Source organism: Dermacentor andersoni, chromosome 1, assembly GCF_023375885.2.
Source record: "Dermacentor andersoni chromosome 1, qqDerAnde1_hic_scaffold, whole genome shotgun sequence".
Taxonomy (NCBI): domain Eukaryota; kingdom Metazoa; phylum Arthropoda; class Arachnida; order Ixodida; family Ixodidae; genus Dermacentor; species Dermacentor andersoni.
In genome coordinates, this window is record NC_092814.1 from 310,309,273 (window position 1) to 310,328,807 (window position 19,535).

The 19,535-nt window shown below is 41.3% G+C and overlaps 1 protein-coding gene and 1 long non-coding RNA gene across 5 annotated transcripts in view; one reads left to right on the plus strand and one right to left on the minus strand.

Annotated features, from left to right (window-relative positions):
• The window catches only part of LOC140214041 (uncharacterized), a 69,141-nt gene extending 50,367 nt beyond the window's left edge, over positions 1–18,774 (minus strand). The window contains exons 1-3 of one of the 4 annotated variants that reach the window (XR_011890960.1): positions 18,539–18,767; positions 16,500–16,577; positions 15,238–15,399 (exon numbers count right to left, since the gene is read on the minus strand). This is a non-coding gene — a long non-coding RNA (uncharacterized lncRNA). Of the gene's footprint in view, positions 1–15,237; positions 15,400–16,499; positions 16,578–18,538 lie in introns of all 4 variants that reach the window. The other 3 variants (XR_011890958.1, XR_011890959.1, XR_011890956.1) reach the window with 3 other exon arrangements.
• A 12-nt stretch (positions 18,775–18,786) lies between these two features.
• LOC126548070 (abasic site processing protein HMCES-like) overlaps positions 18,787–19,535 on the plus strand; it is a 44,190-nt gene continuing 43,441 nt past the window's right edge. The window contains exons 1-2 of the mRNA XM_055063379.2: positions 18,787–18,874; positions 19,126–19,264. Of these exons, the coding sequence (XP_054919354.1) occupies positions 19,245–19,264 (20 nt within the window). The 5' untranslated portion in view covers positions 18,787–18,874; positions 19,126–19,244. The remainder of the gene's footprint in view (positions 18,875–19,125; positions 19,265–19,535) is intronic.

The window sequence follows — 19,535 nt, forward strand, 5'->3', positions numbered from 1 at the left end:
TTTTTATTAGTCCAAAATCATAAGAAAGGGGCTGACAGATGGAATAGAACTTAATGAGAGCAGCATTCCGGGCAAGTTGGTAATCCATTACTTAAATGATATTGCGCGACAAAAAACGACACGGACGTGAGAGACGACATACCAAGCGCTGTTGGCGGCGCGCTTGGTGTGTCGTCTCACGTCCATGTCGTTTTTTTGTCGCGCAATATCATTTAAGATGGAATAGCACACTGTGGTTTAAAGTTTGTAAACAGGAATAAGGTGCCTCAGAAAAGCTGGCCAACGTTTCGATAGGAGGACCTATCTTCGTCAAAGGTGGCCTCGTCATCCTCGGCATGTTAGTTTTAAAGGGTTAGTGCAGTGATGTCATGTGCGGGTGTTGTCGCTGGCGGCTGGTTTTAAAGGGAGAGACTTCAGAGGTAATGAGCGCTGTTGTTCGATGTCTGTGAGCTTCGTTCCCAAGACGAAGGGACAAGAGCGGGAGAGTGGAAACGCGGGGAGAAAAGAAGAGAAAAAGAAACAGGGATACATCAAGACAAAAAAAAGAGAATGAAGAAGAAAGGAAAAAAAAATTAAAGAAAGACGGGGGCATCGGAGGGCATTGGGGAGGCAAGAGGTTAGGGAGCATTCAGGGGTGTCGTTGGCAGCATGCTTTTGTGGCATTAGAAGAGTTGGTCAGGCGGTCAGTTCGCGAGTAACACAAAAGACAACCAGCCGCCAGCGACAACACCCACACGTGACGTCACTGCACTAACCCTTTAAAACTAACATGGTGAGGATGATGAGGCTGCCTTTGACAAAGATAGGTCCTCCTATCGAAACATTGGCCAGCTTTCTGAGGCACCTTATCCCTGTTTACAAACTTTATACCACTCTTTTTATTAGTGTAATAGTTTAGTTTGCCAGATCTGTAGTCTGTCAGTACCTATGTGGTGTTGTATAGGTGTAATGTGCTTCAAGGAGAAGCAAGCTTCCTCGATTGCCCAAAATACGAGTCAGAAATAATGTATTTATATTATCACAAAAGATAATACATATAAATCAAATATGAAGCCCAGGATTTGCAAAGGAAAGATTATGGGAACAAACCTAAACAACAAATATACACCATACAACAGCTTAAAAAAATAAAAATGTTATCACATTTAAAAGAGGAAAGATGTTTACATTGGTTCATGACAAAGTTTAGCCTCTTTACACAGGAGGTTATTGGCAGTCAAGCTAGCGAATTGGTTCACACGTACACCACGAAGATTATCAGACTTCATAATCTGGAAAGCTAGTGAATGGAAGTGGTGGGTTCTTCATTATTCATTACCGTGCCTTCATGACTGTTTGCCGCATAAATATGTCTGACATTTCTGTTTCCTTGTGGAGGGTATCTATATACTTCTACTGGACACCGTCACTTCAGATGACATAATGAGATCATCCGATCTTCTCTCAGAATTTGTTGTAAGAACACAGTCTTTGTATGGATTGGGCGCAATGACATACAATGTATACCAAATTATGCATCTTCATAAAAGTGAGGCTAAACTAGGACCTCTTTGGTCGCATTCTTCATCTGTATTTGAAGGCGTAAATGGACTTCTTTTGAAACTGGTCAGCGGAGCTAATGGTATTCTTTTACAAATATTGCAATGTTATGTACTTGCTTGAAAGTTACAGGCAGCTAAAGCTAGTTTAAATCTTTCAACAGAAGCAGTCAGTTTTCTTGGTGTACATGACAGGAGAGCTGGTCAGCAGACAGTTTTGTTAGGCACTCGAAAGCTGTGCCTGAACTTGGATGAAAGTGAAAAACAGGCTGTAGTCCACAACCGTGGCTGTGACTCAACAAATGTCACTGAATATTACCGAGTAGTCATGAACCAACGAACATTCCACTCTCTCCAGCACACTCGGACTACAAAGGCTAACAGTACATTTGTCAGCTCCCAGGTGCGTTTTTTCTCATTTGTAGAATTCTTACTGGAGCGAATTCTTGTATAATTCTGCAATGCCAGAAACTATTTTCTGTTGAAGTTCTCGCAAAGCACCTTTCAGTCTGCGTCAGAAGAGAGGAGCCACTAGTTTATGTAACACCCAGTAAAGTTATGTGCCTTTGTGTGTTTATGGAAATAGACCACAATGTTTTTGTATGGACAATACCAAGCCTTTATGAAAGAGACTAATTCCCGTGCTCAAGGCATGGTAACGATGAACAGTATGTCTTCAGCTATGGTACGTGAATGTCTGGTAATAACAGGTTATAGCTTTAAAAAAACGGAAGTTGGTAATAGTGCACCATGCTTTACGGCATTCTGTAAGAATCAGCTTTTTTATTTTTTAATATATTTAACAAGCCAGAGCCATCAAAATTCTATAGCTTTTATTTTTTCTTGCTATAGCTTCTTGTTTTCCTAATGAACCAACTAGCCCAATTTGCCACTCTTCATTATTGTACTCTTGTTGTGCAAGTGCTTGGGGAATTGCATGGTCTGCATGTTGGCAGTAGCGATGCAGGTGCTGATGAACAGTCGCAGTAGGCAAAACATGACAACATTCTACAAGACTTATTTATGCATGGTTTCGAGCCGGTGTCCTTACATGTAGTGAAGGACCCTACTTAACCAAGTGACTACCTTGAGTGGGTGATCACAGTGAACAAACAGTGCTTCACTAGCAGATGGTGAAGAGGTAAAGCTTCTCAGTCTGTATGCAGAGGCATGCAAAGCAGCTGAATGATGCCTTAAGTAAGCAGTTGTGCCACTTGATACAACAACAGCACTTTCACACTATGCATCTGTCTTTCTCACTTTGTTATTTTCTCCTTTCACTCAAAGTAGCTGGTGCAAATTTATCTGTTAACTGTGGCGGCATGACCAAGACACTGTCTTTTCTCTGAACGAAACAAGCAAACTCTAAAATATTATTTTAACAGTGTATTACGGTTTGAATCAAAGACTCCAAACACTATACATGAAGCCTGTTGCTGATAATCTTCTTTGCTGTCGCGTGCTCAAGGCTACACAGGTTAAACTGCTCTTACACATTTCAACGTGTGGTTGTTGAACAAGCACCCAGTGAAGAATTATGTCTTCTGATTTTGCAATATGTGCACTTGATGTTAGGCTGTTTTTGTTCATGAATATGTGATTTTAAAAATGGTAAATCTATGCTCTTATTTTAATAAGTTCTCAGACCTGTACTCATTCTTGCTTAAGTACTATTGCTGTATTGTCATATTCTGATGTGTCGCTGTAGATCTTGTACCAATAGTGATGCTTGTCCTGTTTCCTTGCTCCCTGTCAGTGTGCCATGCCGATTTGTTCTTTTTGCACAAGCTCACTTGTGTTCTGTCACATAACACAACACTTTTGGGATGAATGCAAAGGTGCATAGTCTGGAGAAAATAGCTTCATATGAAGTTGGAATACGATAAAAACATGTGCCAATTAGACATGGCATTCTATGCAGTATCTGTGAGCACAAATGGGCATAGTGATGTTGGTACTTAAGTCTGTGTTTTTCCTATGTGTTTGTTTAAATGTGGCTAAATTTGCTTGCTTATTGTTTAGATAATGGAGTGTAAAATAAACCCGTCATGTTGGTAGTCATGTCGCTTGTGTCTCGTCCTTGTTCCTTTGTGGATGCATCTGTTAGCGCTGTTATAATTTTCAAATCAAGTATGCACCAACTAGCCCAGAAAGTTTTAATGAAATCACGTTGGTAGTGTCTAATTTATGGCATTCACAAACTTAGCCTGACATGTTAGAGCTGCAGTTAGTATCCACAGTCTTGAAAGTGCTTTGTTTTCCCTTTGTAAACAAACTTTATTGCAACAGTAATCCTGTTTAGGATATGCATTAAATGTTGTACATCCATCTCGCAAAATTTGTAAATGCAATTTTGTATTAAAAGAACTGGAGCAAAGCTGCTACAAAAATGCACTGATACTTTTCTCATGAAACTTCCCCAATGTAGTTTCACAGACTATAAGTAACACTGCTGTGCTTTGAAAACATGTGCTTTAATTTATGTTGAAACATGTTTAGGATAATATATCTGCATACAAGCTGTGAAATGTTTTGAGAATTGCACCGTTTACACAGTTCATTTTCATTTCATAATCTAATATTCCAACTGTGTTTGTTAATCTGTTCACGTGGCAGGCAATATGGTCGGGGTTGTATATTCAGTTAATTTTAAAACATCTCTTCAGGTGTGTGGGCACCGGTGTGTGTGCTATTTCTAACATGCTTTATCAGTGCCTCAATTAGATTTCTGTATGTTGTATGATGATCTCTATCTGGGTTTAAAAGACTGATACATCATCATATTTGGTCTTCTAGGCAGCACAGTGAGATCTATCTGCTGCCTACCAGTCTGCTAAAGAATTGTATGGGTCACGTTGGAATATATATCAGACTCGCAGAAGGACCCGTACAAACTATACATATTCCTAACAGACTTGTAGAAATTTCTATCAGTTTTTTTGCTAGGGTAGATATTCAGTCACCCAAGAAATAGCAGGAGTATCAAAGCTGGAAGCAGGGCGGCCCGTTGGTTGGGGCCGCGGAGGCCGAACCATGCCAGGGTGAGTTCGCATAAAAAATTGGCTGTCCGCGATACACGGACCAGTCCGGGTTCTAGCTTTGGTGTCCTGGAGGCGCCGCCGATAATGCGAAATAATGACACGTTGTTACAATTAGGAAAAAAAACACGATTGAATAAATATAATTACGTCCAGCCGCCAACTTGTGACACTATAAGTTCAGCACTACCGCACCCCGTGATTTCTGAAATGTAAGTCAGAACTTCACTTCTGAAGGTACGTCGGACAGGCTTTCTCACGCCTGTGGCGCTGGTGCCGAGTCAGTCATCGTCACCGGCGGCCTTTCACCCTCTTGCGTTCAACCGCGGTTGCTAAGGCACTCTGCCTTCGAGATTTTCAATATATGCAATCTGGGCTGTATGCTACGGTCGCTACTGTTCCCACAGAAAAATCTGTGATGTTATTTACAAGGCACATTGCCGTAAGGCGCGAGAAAGCTATGATCCGCCATGATTGAGTTAGCATGAGCGCCGCAGGTGCGAGACAGTCTGTCCGGCCAAATCGGCCGTCCCGCTGCTTTACCTGTTTTACCATCGCCAGCAGCCAGCGTGCGAGCGTAAACACATGGAATAAAGAACCAACTTGTAAACAAACGACCCCACTCCGCAACGCCGGCACGCCTAGGAACAAATGCCTGCATAAAAAACCTCCGTAGTGCCTAGGCAGAGAGCCCCTAGATTTTCTCTCGCGCATCCGCGCTTACTCGCGCCTGCACACAAGCAGCTGGCGATCCCTCAAATGAACGTCTCGTCAGGGGGCAGCGCCACAATGGCTTCTTGCAGCTGTCCGGCCCACACACAGTTAGTGGACACTACACGCAGTTCACGCAGTGAGCCGTTAGCGACGCCATACAAACGCCCCCCTTGGCGGCTGCAGTCAGCGCTGCTCTGCCACTCCATCAGAAGAGGCCATCGACCTCTGGGCTGGTGGCCTCAAAGGTCTCGTCCCACAAGTAGAGGTTTTCGTGTCAAACACAGCAGTCGCAACAGTGCATGTCCAGCACCTCGCAAGAACAACCATCCAAAAGGCGCTGCCAGCGAAGGAGCCGTGAGATTCTTGCGATCTCTCCAAGAAAAGAAAAGCCCCGCATCACAGTGACTGACAAGGGCTCTGTAAGCTGATTCGCATTCCTTAAACACACAACACGTACAATTTAAACTTCCTTTTCAATATGGACATGCAAATGTTGCAATGGAACGTTAGGGGACTTGTCCATAACCTAACGACATAATTATATAGTCCGAAGGTGCTGTGTGCTCAGGAAACTCATCTTAAATCAGCACACACTAACTTTCGGAGGCAATGCACCATTTTTTGCAAAGACGGCCATGATGCTACTGCCTCGTCCACAGGTGTAGCAATTGTAGATAAGGCTGTTGCTTGCCAGCATTTTGCTCTCCAGACACCCCTTGAGGCTGTGTCTGTGCGAGCAATTCTCTTCAATAAGTAGATAACCATCTATAGCATATATATACCACCTGATCATCACCTCATGCAAACAGAATTTCATAGCCTCATTGACCAGCTCCCAGAACCACACATGATCACCAGTGATTTTAATGCCCATCACACTTTTTGGGGAGACTCCCGGCACAACATGAAAGGCCAGCTAATATAAAACTTCCTAGTAAACTCCAGTGCATGCCTCTTCAATAGAGAGTCAGCCTATTACAATCATTATCATAATTCATATTCATAAATAGACGTGTTGATTGGCTCTACTTCTCTTTTCTCTGACTTAGAATGGAATGTACTCAAATATACATTCGGAAGTTACCACTTTCCATTAACTCTAAACTTGGTGACACAACATGACTCTCCTCCGCATGCCACTAGGTGGAAACTAGCCTCCACCAATTGGGAACATTTTAAAGAATCAACTTTTTTATCACGACATTTTATCATCGAATTCATTCAGTATAAACAATGCAGTATGCATTTCACCGATTTTATTATTGACGCAGAAGGGGAATGCATTCCACAAACAAGTGGTACATCATGCAATAGATGAGTGCCTTGGTGAAATTACTACAAGCAGGCGCAAAAGAAACAAATTAAAGCATAGGGCATACTGCGCTGAACTCCAAGTACAAGAAATCTTGTTAAATTTAAACACGTCAAGTCAAAGGGAAGGAGGGCATGGAGACAGGCTAGGTTTATAGGTATCTTCCTTTCCATGAAAACCACCAAAGGACATGGTTCACTAAGACACTAAAAACATTCGAAGGCAGAAAAAAGTGCTTTTTTTCGTGCTGCTAAGGTGACAGCCTTGTCTAATGCGTGGCAGCGGTATTATACAGCCGAGAATGCCTACCTGATTGTTGTGTGAAATGCCAAGTACAAATTTTTCAACGATTTGACAAAATTGTTAAATGATAGCCCGAGAAAATTTTGGAAGGTCATCAACCCTATCGAATCACGTGCTATCACTCTGACCAACGAATTGGGAGAAACTGTCAGGGACCTCGAATGCGCTAACACCTTTAACATTGCTTTTAGCATAGTTTTAACCAAAGAACCGAGCACATCTTTGCCTATGACACCAGCTAGAACTATGTCTGCTATGCCTGCTATCACAATAACTCATGATGGAATTTTATCTTTGTTAGATAACATTAAGCTTTCTTCATCAACAGGCGTCGATGAAATTAATTCCAAGCTGTTAAAGAACACCAGACGTACCATTACTGCATATCTGTGTATTTTCTTTTCTCATTCACTCTCTATAGGTCACGTGCCAAATGATTGGAAAGTGGGGAACGTTGTTCCTGTCTACAAATCTGGTAAAAAATATTCCCCATTAAATTACTGCCCCATATCATTAACAAGTGTCCCATGCAGAATCATTGAGCATGTCATTTATTTTCATATCATAGCATTTCTCGATAAAAATAACTTTTTCATCCATCTCAGCATGGCTTTCAAAAGGGCTTCTCATTTGAGACCCAACTGGCCATTTTCATTCATGACTTGCATGGTAACCTCGACACCAACATACAAACTGATGCCATTATCTTAGATTACGCAAAAGCGTTTGATAAAGTGCCGCATCAACGATTGCTATTAAAATTAAACCAGTTAAGCCAGGAAGACAACGCTCTGGTTTGGATCAAGGAATTCTTGTCCAACCGATCTCAACACGTCCTTAATAATCATACCTCTGACCCTGTTCCTGTAACATCAGGTGTGCCCCAAGGCTTTGTTCTCGGTCATCTCCTATTTCTAATATATGTTAACGACTTGCCTCAACATTTACCTTGTCAATGCCGAATGTTCGCTGACGACTGTGTAATTTACCGATCAGGTTCTAACCATTGCTACACAGCAAAACATCAGCATGATCTAGACCGTGTCCAGGAATGGTGCGACCAGTGGCTAATGACCCTTAACCCGACTAAATGTAAACTTCTTTCCATTACCCGCCAAAAGTGCCCCGTTACATTCCCGTACACAATTGCTAACGAACCTATACAAGCAGTAACATATCGTTTAAATACTTGGGCGTTACTTTGTCCAATGATCTGTCATGGCATGCACATACTACAAACGTCATATCATCGGCAAATAGAACGCTCGGTTTTCTGAAACGTTACCTTCATAACGTGCCCCAACACGTTAAATTACTAGCCTATAAGTCACTTATCCGTTCGAAACTAGAGTATGCATCAGCCATATGGTCCCTGCATCAAGTATGCCTCGTAGATGACCTTGAAGCGGTACAAAATTGTGTGGCCAGATTTGTTCACTCATCTTATTCTCACGAAGTCAGTGTTACTGCCCTCAAAGCGGAATCTGGGCTGCAAACTTTATCTTTCCGCCGACGTATAGCTACACTTTGTCCATTCCCTAAGCTTTACTATTCATCACTTAACAGTGCTCTTTACATCACACCGCCCACATACATATCTCCTCGCACTGGTCACCAACTGCAAGTTTCCCGTACACGTGTGAGAACTGTTAATTTTTCAGCATCTTTTTTTTTCTTGTGCAGCCAAAGACTGGAACAGCCTTCCTCACAATATTGTCGCTTTCACCTGTCCATCATATTTTTCTGCCAATGTGACTGAGTACCTGTTGTCGCAAATTTGAGTGTTTTATATATTCTTTATGTACACCCACATCTTATGTAATACCTCCTAGCGGGGTCTTTAAAGTAAATAAATGAAATGAAATGAGAGCAAGCTGGGAGAGTTTTCTATCAAACACAAATTCCTACACACAGGATGCAAAAGTTTGGATTGGTCTCAGAAGGCTAAAGGGTCAGCAAATCCACCCGTTGCCTTGGATTTGCTGGAATACCTTGGAACACCAGGCCAATACCCTTGACATACCACTCTTAACATGTATCAAGCTTCATACAGTACTCACAACCATTCCTTAAATACAAGCACATAGTAGAACTTAAGTCACTGGATTGTAAAAGCCGACCGAATGAACCTCACAACCATCCTTTTTTAATATTGCCGAGCTGAGGGCTGCCTTGAGTGCATGTAGGAACTCTGTACTAGGAACAGACAGAATCATGTATGACATGATTAATAACCAACACACCGACACACAGATGACACTTCTGGCCCTTTTCAACTCCATTTTGGTTGCTGGATACTTTCCATCCACATGGAAAGAAGCTATTGTATTCCCAGTCTTGAAACAGGGTAAAGACCCATCCGATGTATTAAGTTACTGCCCAATAGCACTCACAAGCTGCTCATGCAAACTCTTCAAAAAAATAATAAATCATTGTCTTTTACATTTTCTTGAATTGAACAAAAATGCTTGACCCTTATCAGTACGGTTTCATAGAGGGTCGCACGACTACCAACCATCTGATGTGAATTGAGGTAAACATTCCCTTCGCCTCTATCCATCCATCCTTCTCCTCCTTTTCCAGTTTTAGGTTTACTGCAGGACGAAGGCCTCTCCCTGCGATCTCCGACTACCCCTGTCCTGCGCCAACGATTCCAACTAGCGCCTGCGAATTTCCTAATTTCATCGCTCCACCTAGTCTTCTGTCGTCCTCGATTGCGTTTCCCTTCTCTTGTTACCCATTCTGTAACCCTAATGGTCCAACGATTATCTAACCAGTGCATTACATGACCTGCCCAGCTCCATTTTTTTTTTCTTGATGTCAATCAGAATATCGTCTATACCCGTTTGCTCTCTCATCAAATCAAATCAAATCAAATCAAGTTTATTCATTACAAACAAAGAAACGGTTACATTTTCGTTTTACAGACGAGGGTCCCAAAGTCAATGACTGTAACCGGGACCCTCGGTGGGTAATTATAAGAAAAAAAATTACGTAGGTGGCAGGACAGAAATAAAATTTATAGAATGTACACTAACAGAAACGAAGAGCTCTAGTGCAACAACAGAAAAGTGATTATGATTACAATGTACAGTACTACTAACAAAGATAAAAATAATATCGGCGTACAACAGAACCTTTAAATTATCTAAAGAAGGAACAGAACGAAATAGAGAAATATGATCGGCAGGGCGAGATGAACATGAAGTAAACCGCTTTCTGAATGTTTATGTTATACCTGAATGGTATAACATACCGCGAGCCCACTCATGTTGCCAATGCCTTTAGCGACTATTTTGCTCTGACACAAATATATAACAACCCAGTCACTCAGCCAACCATGTCTAGGTTACCTCACTCATTTTTTCTTTCCCCTGTTACTGTTCCAGAGGTGTATTTAACAATCTGTAGCCTTAAAAACACAAGTCCAGGTTTAGATAACATTTGCGCGCACCATTTAAAGTTAGTTGCTAATGGTATTTCTGAACCAATATGTATCATAACTAATCGCATTTTCGAATCCGGCACTTTTCCTCTATGTCTAAAGAAGGCTAAGCTTATTCCCGTATTTAAGAAGGGTACCAAAGACCTAATTTCTAACTACAGACCAATATCTATTCTTTCGTCTTTAAGTAAGATTATTGAACATTTATTAGTTAAACGTTTAAATAACTACCTTGAAAAATTTAGTATAATTAATCCCTGTCAGTTCGGATTCCGTTCCGGAAGTTCTACTTGCTTAGCATTGCTCTCATTAACCAATTTTATTAAGAAATCTATAGATTGTGGTAAATTCATTGGCTCTGCCTTTTGGATTTCACCAAAGCTTTTGACACGATTAACCACAGCATTTTGTTCACTAAACTTGAAGCATACGGTATTACTGGTCCCACTTTAACTCTATTAAAAAGCCATTTGTTGGATAGGCAGTACGTGGTTTCTGTAGCGGGTGCCCTTTCTCAAACTAAAATAATTAACTTAGGTGTACCCCAGGGGTCCATTCTCGGTCCATTACTATTTATTATTTACATTAATGACTTACCCGACCTGTTACATTCATCTCACTGCGTTTTATACGCCGATGACACCACCATATCATTATCAGACACATCGTTAATTTCATTAACATCAAAGTTAAATGCTGCGCTAACTGACGTTATAGAATGGTGTCTCAGTAATTACCTAATTATTAATCCAGAGAAAACTAAATATATTATATTCAATAGTGGTCACAGGGTCCTAACTACTCCACTAGCGTTAACACTTGGTGCTCATCAAATTCCACCCGGTGACTTGGTTCTATGCCTCGGTGTTCTCCTGGACGCTAACCTCAAATTTGACTCCCACGTTAACAATATTAAGAAAAAAACTGCATTTGGCATTCGCGCTCTAATAAAAGCACGCGCCTTCTTTTCTCGCAAGGCTCTTTTATCACTTTACTTTGCTTTTATCCATAGTCATATTAACTATGGAATCGCTGCCTGGGGCAACACGTACAATTGCCACCTGTCATCAGTTCAGCATTTACAAAATCAAGCCATTCGTATCATTACTAGCAGTCCTCGTCAGTCAAATGCATCCATTTTACTCCGTCAAAACCTCATTTTAACGACCGCGAACTTGTTTCAATATAATTTAACAATCTCATTTTTCAAGTTACTTAACAACCAATTGCTTTACGAATTCGTTAACCTAAATGATTTACATAACTACAATAGAACTAGGTTTGCCTTTAACAGAAATTTTTTACTGCCTTGTGTCCGTACCAACTATGGTAAACTAACATCATCTTTCGCTGGCATATCTTTATGGAATCACTTACCATCAAACATAAAATCACTCACATCATTCTATGCCTTCAAAAAATCCCTTAAAGAGTTCCTTTTGATGCAGTGACGCAATTATGGTTCCAAATGTTTTATTTATTATCACTATTTCTGTTATGTTTTGCTGTTCACATGCTTGCTGTTGCCTTTAGTCGTTTTGTTCATAATGCTTCTTTTTATGTATTCTTATGTTTTTTTTGTGTCTGTTGAAATTTTGTATATGTATTTTATAGCACACTTATACAAACCACTTTCTTTCTGTCTCTTAACGTTATGCCTAGCAATCTTCATTCCATCGCTCTTTGCGTGGTCCTTGTTCTCAAGTTTCTTTGTCAGTCTCCAAGTCTCTGCCCCATATGTCAGCACTGGTAAAATGCACTGATTGTACACCTTCCTTTTCAATGATAATGGTAAGCTTCCAGTGCGGAGCTGGCAATGTTTGCCGTATGCGATCCAAACAATTTTTGTGCTTCTGTGAATTCCCATCTCATGATCAGGGTTCCCTGTGATTACTTGACCTAGTTAAATGTACTCCTTCACAGACTCTAGAGGCTGACTGGCGATCCTGAACTCTTGTTCTTTTGCTCGGCTATTTATCATTATCTTTGTCTTTTGCATGTTAATCTTCAACTTCACTCTTACACTCTCTGTATTAAGGTCCTCAATCATTTGTTGTAACTTGTCTGCATTGTTTCTGAATAGAACAATCTCATCGGCGAACCGAAGGTTGCTGAAATATTCGCCATCGATCTTTACTCCTAAGCCTTCCCAGTTTAATAGCTTGAATACTTCTTCCAAGCATGCAGTGAATAGCATTGGAGAGATTGTGTCTCCCTGTCTGACCCCGTTCTTTATAGGTATCATCCTGCTTTTCTTGTGTAGAATTAAGGTAGCTGTAGAACCTCTGTAGATATTTTCCAAGGTATTTATGCAAGCGTTCTGTACTCCTTGATTACGTAATGCCTCTATGACAGCTGGTATCTCTACTGAATCAAATGCCTTTTCGTAATCTATGAAAGCCCTATAGAGAGGCTGGTTGTACTCAGCACATTTCTCGATTACCTGATTGATGACATGGATGTTATCCATTGTAGAGTATCCCTTCTTGAAGCCAGCCTGTTCCCTTGGTTGACTGAAGTCCAGTGTTCCCCTTATTCTATTGGAGACTATTTTGGTAAATATTTTATATAATACTGGGAGTAAGCTAATGTGCCTATAATTTTTCAATTCTTTAACATCTCCCTTTTTGTGGATTAGTATAATGTTTGCATTCTTCCAATTTTCTGGGACCCTTGCAGTCAATAGACACTTCGTATAAAGAGCCGCCAGTTTTCCAAGCATTATGTTTCCTCCTTCTTTGATTAAATCGACTGTTATTCCATCTCCTCCTGCCGCTCTTTCTCATTTCATGTCTTGCAAGGCCCTTCTGACCTCATTGCTAGTTATAGGAGGAGTTTCTGTATCCTTTTCATTACTTTTTTTAACTGAGGTATCCCAACTCCTCTGGGTACTGTACAGGTCAGTATAGAATTCTTCCACTGCTTTTACTGTATCTTCGAGATTGCTGATGATATTACCCTACTTATCTTTCAGTGAATACATCTTGGTTTGTCCTATGCCACGTTTATTTCTCACTGATTTCAAGCTGCGTCCATTTTTTACGGCTTCTTCAGTCTTTCTCACGTTATGATTTCGAATATAACTTATTTTCGGCTTGATCAGTTTTGACAGTTGTGCGAGTTCTACCTTATCTCTTGAGTTGGACGCTTTCACTTTTTGTTGTTTCTTTATTAGGTCCTTTGTTATGTGGGAGAGCTTGCATACTGTTTGCCTTGGTGCCTTGCTTCCTACTTCAATTGCTGCCTCTGAAGCCAACCTAGTTACAGTTTCATTCAGTAGCTCTATGTCATCATCTCTCTATTCTAAGGAAGCATACTTGTTTGCAAGTACCAGCCTGAATTTGTCTGCTTTTACCCTTACTGCCTCTAGTTTGACCTGTTTCTTCTTGACCAATTTTGCTCTTTCTCTCTTCAAATTGAGGTGAACCCTAGCCCTCACTAACCTATGATCACTGCACTTTACCCTTCCTATCACTTCTACATCCTGCATTATGCTGGGATCAGCATAAAGTATGAAGTCAATTTGAGTATGAAGCCAGCCTGCTTCACCAGCCTGCTTTTTCCCCACTTTTGCATTTAAGTCGCCCATTACAACAGTATGCTGAGTTTGTGCTTTTCTCATCGCTAATTCAACATCTTCATAAAACTGATCTACTTCCTCATCATCGTGACTGGATGTTGGAGTGTAGGCTTGTACTACCTTTAATCTATACCTCTTATTAAGTTTGATTACGACTACAGCTACCCTCTCATTAATGCTGTAGAATTCATCAATGTTGCCCGCTATATCCTTATGGATTAGGAATCCTACCCTGTATTGCTCCATATCTAGAAGATCTCTATAGCAGGGGACATGTCCGTTAATCAGCAATGTATAAGCCTCACCAGTTCTTCTAATCTCACTAAGGCCGATGATATCCCAAACGATGTCTGATAGTTCCTCAAAGAGTCCTGCTAAGCTAGCCTCACTCGAGAGGGTTCTGGTGTTAAACGTTGCAAGGGTCAGTTTTCATTGGCGGCTTGTCCAAACCCAGAGATACTAATTAGCACCCTCTGCTGCATTACAGGTCTGACCGCCGCGTTGGTCAGGTGCTCCGCAGCTGCTGGGGACTGAGGGCCACTGGGTAATTGAGTGAGCCATTTGGGAGGGGGTGGCCGAATTCTGCACCAGGGAGGCCAATTCCTGTTCTGGTGAGGGAGTGTGCCTTTATCCATAAGCAGTTCTTTCTTTCCATGCTCTTCGATATGGAAAAGGCGTACGACACAACTTGGCGATATGGGATTTTACGAGACCTCTAAGAAATGTGTATTTGAGACAACATGCTTAAAGTAATTGGAAGTTGCTTATCACAGCATACATTTCGTGTTAGAGTGGGCAATCTAGGCCATTTATTCAAGAAACTGGGGTATTGCAAGGTGGGGTATTGAGCTGTACCCTTTTTATTGTAAAAATTAATTCCTTGTGCTCATGTATACTGCGAAGTATGTTTTATTCAGTATATGTAGATGACATACAATTAGGATTCATGTCCTGGAACCTCGCAATCTGTGAGTGACATGTTCAGCTTGGCTTGAACAAAGTGCGTAATAGGCAGAAGAAAATGGCTTTAAGCTAAATCCTCTTAAAAGCTCCCGTGTCCTCTTCACATGAAAGAGAAGCTTATTTGCAGAGCCCAATGTAGAACTACACAGACAACACATGCCATTTACCATAGAAGACAAATTTCTAGGCATCATATTGGACTCATAGCTAACTTTCATCCCACATATACAGTATCTTAAAAACAAACGCGTAGGAATAATGAACATTATTGAAATACTGTCGCACACTAAGTAGGGTAGTGATAGGAAGTGCCTCATAAACCTCTACAAGAGCCTCATACATACGTGATTGGTCTACGGCGCCATAGTACCAGTCTGCTACACTAAGCACTCTGAAGGTGCTGGATTCCGTCCACCACCTAGGCATCTGCCTGGCCACAGCTAGGCCCCGTCAGGACAAGTCCTGCAGCAAGCCTCTGCGTAGAGGCTAACAAGTGGTCACTCCACCTGCAACGGGCGTATTCAAGCTTCATGTACTTTTTGAAAGTAAATACCAACTTTGAGCATCCCTCTTAGTCTAGCGTAAACAACATGAACAGTGCCACTCTTTCATTATTGACCAGCAGTGAGACAGCTTTTCTCCTTGCGTGTGGGGAGCCTCACGAAGAAATGGGTGTCCAACTGCTTGAGCAGAGCCTGATTGCTCCTGTGCAGCCGTTGCTGCTGTAGCAATGGCAGGACATAGAATCCGACACATCATTTGTAGATGTTGAAAAACACACTCCAGAGGCACATATTCGAATGCATTTCCTTGAACTTCATTCAAAATATTTATGCCAAGATTTTTCCACTGACGCATCTAAGTCTCATGCTGGCGTGTCTTGCTCAGCACTTGGTTCATCCTTCTCCGAATCAGATATTCTGCATCTAGAAACGAGTATCTTCACGGCTGAGGTGTATACATATGCAGTATTGTTGGCTGTCAAACATATCAAGAAAACAAAGATACAAAAAGTTATTATATCTACTGACTCCTTAAGTGCTGTAAGATCCATAATGTCGTTCACTAAAGATAAATAATTCTTTAGTTGGTGATCTTTACTCACCTCTGTGTACAATGTATATCTCTAAGCAGCATATCACAATATGCTGGGTACCTGGCCGTAGAAGTATTGAGGGCAATATGCTTGCAAACGAAACCGCCACAACAATGGCTACAAAAGCCACCAACTCCTCTGTAGCTGTCCCTGCCATTAACTTGAAACCTTTCTTGCAGAAAAAGCTGAGGAGCATTCAACAATGCTTATGGGAAACTGAAACATCTAATAAGCTGCACGTCATTAAACCACAGTTAGGGAATTGGCCAACCATATCAAAAATACGATGAACTGAGGTCTTCATCAGTCGACTTAGAATCAGCCACACGTATGGCACACACTCATACTTTCTTTTTTCACTTGGGTTGCCACATGGCCTAACGTCATAATGGAGCTAAATATAAGCATGCAGGCCTGTTTCATAGAGTTACTGCAGTAGTGACTTATAAAATGTGTTGTCAATAATCCATATTTTATAGTTTCCAACTTGATCACTGTTCAATTTCATACCTTTAAGAACAACTTTTGTGAATTGTCTTTGTTCCAGGGCATGTCCAAAGTAGTACTTGCTGACTGGTGATGAAACATCTGTGGTAAATGTGGCAAGACATTGACTGTCCTTTATGTGCTGCTGGAATGTCGTGAATTAGAAGCTCACAGAAAAAAAAAACACTTTCTTTTACCACACAGTCAACAAGTTTCATTACATCTAACAATGTTCCTAGGCAATGACCTGCTCTTTGACAGTAAATTAACCTTAGTTTTTTTTAAACGATGTTGATGTACTACATGTTATACACCCACGTCATCTGTACCACAGCCTCTTATCAGACACTGGTGCTGCGAAAGTAGTATTTAGAGCACGTGCTTCCTGGTTCTTGCACTCAAGGACCTGGGTAAGGCATTAGTGCTACTTGCATACTGTCATATTTTTATCTTATGATCACTTTGCAACATATTTTATGGTGATAGCATACCTCACTTGGCATTGTCATATTTTTAGCATATATATTTTATGCACTTACACAGTGACTGATTTTAGGCCCCTTTACAGCCATGCTACATCCTTGACTTCATGAACCATTGTTAACTCATTGCATCATGTGTTTGGCACTCTGGCCAGAACTGGCCCTTTTGCCATAAAAACTGAACCGTCATCACCACTGGAAGAATGTATTCAAGGGAGCACTGTGAATGCACCTTTGCTGTCTTTTAAGCTTACAATTCCAAGTCTTAGCCCGTGCTTTCTCTGCAGTGTTTGCTTAATTTGAAAATCAAGTGCACCACATTCAGTGGCACTCTCAAAAAAAAAGCTAATTGGTCCCTGTACCCATTATATAAACATTTTAATTACCATTTTAACTAAGACAATTTTATTTTTGTTGCATTGATACTTAAGCTTTCTAATTTCTCTGTAAAGAAGTTGCATTTACTAAGGATCCACTCTATTAGTCATATTCATGGCAACCATACAGAATTACACTTGTATTTATGAAATAAACTGCATTTTTTTGCAGCACCCTCAAGCATCTATGAGCCATTATGGAAGGTTGTGTCCATGTAGAGGCAGGAAACAGCCTTTCTGCATGCTGTTTAACTTGCTTAATATGCACTCTCCACACACTTGCACTCAGTTCTGCTGTCATTAGGACTGCATACAACTGTTTACAGTACTGTTTACCTGAGGCAGTAGTGGTATCTATCGGCTGTATTCGGTTGAAGAAATGGCATATGTGGCTTTTGCATATGGATTCATGCATTTTCATACCAGTGCAAATCTACCAGCACATAAGATGCACATGCAGTGCTATCTACTCGTGGCCTGTGGGACAAGTAAAACAGAATCGTACATTTGTAGCGATCTATTTCAGACAGACATGTTTATTAAGTGTGCTGCGACAGCCAGCATGCCTGGTATAGCATGCTAATACTGATCCACTAGTGTCACAAAACAACGGTCCTTCCAGACTCTGAAAACGTAGAACAATATACAGGCATGGTGCTTGAACGTTGAGAATGGCTGAACAAAATGAGTGTACCGCAATTAATGTATTATGTGCCCTCAGTGTGTGTTTAGGCTGAACTGCAATGCTTGTTTGAGCTGTATCCTAAATTCTTAAAAATAATGGGGCATAATGAAAAGTTGCTAGCTTTTTCTGCCACACATTTGTAGCGGCAGACGTCAGACTCTGTATGAAAACGTCCAATAATGTTTCATTACCAACTTTGGTACACATTCAAGTTGGTGAGTGCTGATGCCATTTGATTAGTAGTAATGCTTATTCTTTCACAAGCTTGGGCAAAAACTGTTGTCTTTCAGTTTAAAAGGAAAGTGGGAGAACAATATATAGAGCACAAATACTTTTCTTTGTGAACATTGGGATAACTATTTCGGTGCCCATGTTATGTATTGACAAAAGCATTTTGTTGCACTGCACTAATTACTTAAAATGATTATCAATTTAGTATTTGTGCAATATAAGAGTGGCATGAACTCGAGACAATTACTCATCTGATTGGGAATTCACTTGGCACAAGGAGACACTGACCAGAGTCAAATTTCATAGTGGTCGTTGCCTTTCTTGTGCTTTTGCAGTGACATGTAAAACAAGAATTCCTTCCTACAGGGTCATATGCTAAGTAGAGCTGCGATGCTAAACAAGCCTGAACATTGAATGTTTACACCGCAGCTACTGCAGTGCTTCCTTAGCGTTTCAGGGAGGGCTGCCGAGCGGGCAACACGCGGCAACCCTCCCTGACCGGCTGCTTTCTGTAGCTGGCAGCAGGCGGTGACACATGTTCATGGTTGCGCCGTCGCGGCAGCAGCTCGCATCCCCATAAGCGAACGGAATTTTGCACATTTTAAAACCAGTCAATTAACTGTGGTAAGTGTTACACTGAACGACGTGGACTCAAAATGCGATCCTTCTGCAAAATTTCAGCAAGAAAATGCAGCGGTGCGCGCTGCTTTAGAACACGCTAAGCGAAATATGCAGCATGTCTAAGCGATGGACGCATTAAGAGCATCTCAAAGGCCCCGAGCAACTTTTTTTTCTTTTCTAAAGTACTATCCAACGTAGAGCAATCGAAGGCAGGGAAGCAATGTCACGTGATCCAACTTTCCTTTCCATGCAAGAACGAGCACCGGCGCGTCGGCGGAGAGCAGTCAGCCGAGCCAGCTGCAGTCAGTGCAAGTGGTCAGTGTGCCTTCGCGCGATTTTTTAAAAAGTCTGAGCTCTGAGCAGTCAAGCGGCAATGTGTGGGAGGACAGCGTGGTATGTATAACTTTCTGCGTTGGAACGCATTGAATGCAGTACCTAATAGTCTACTGTTTAATCTTGCGTCCGAGCAACGGGTGGACAATCAAATGCTGCGTTGGTTGTCGGTTGCGTTTCGCGCGCGAAAACGCACATATCTTGCACTGCAGGCTTTCGTACAATTATATTACTAAAATTGTACCCTGTTTCTTGAAAGCAGTGTAGTGCCGCAGCGTTTAAACTTAGATTTCAATTTTAATATCTAGCGGTTCAATGTGAACTGTTGGCT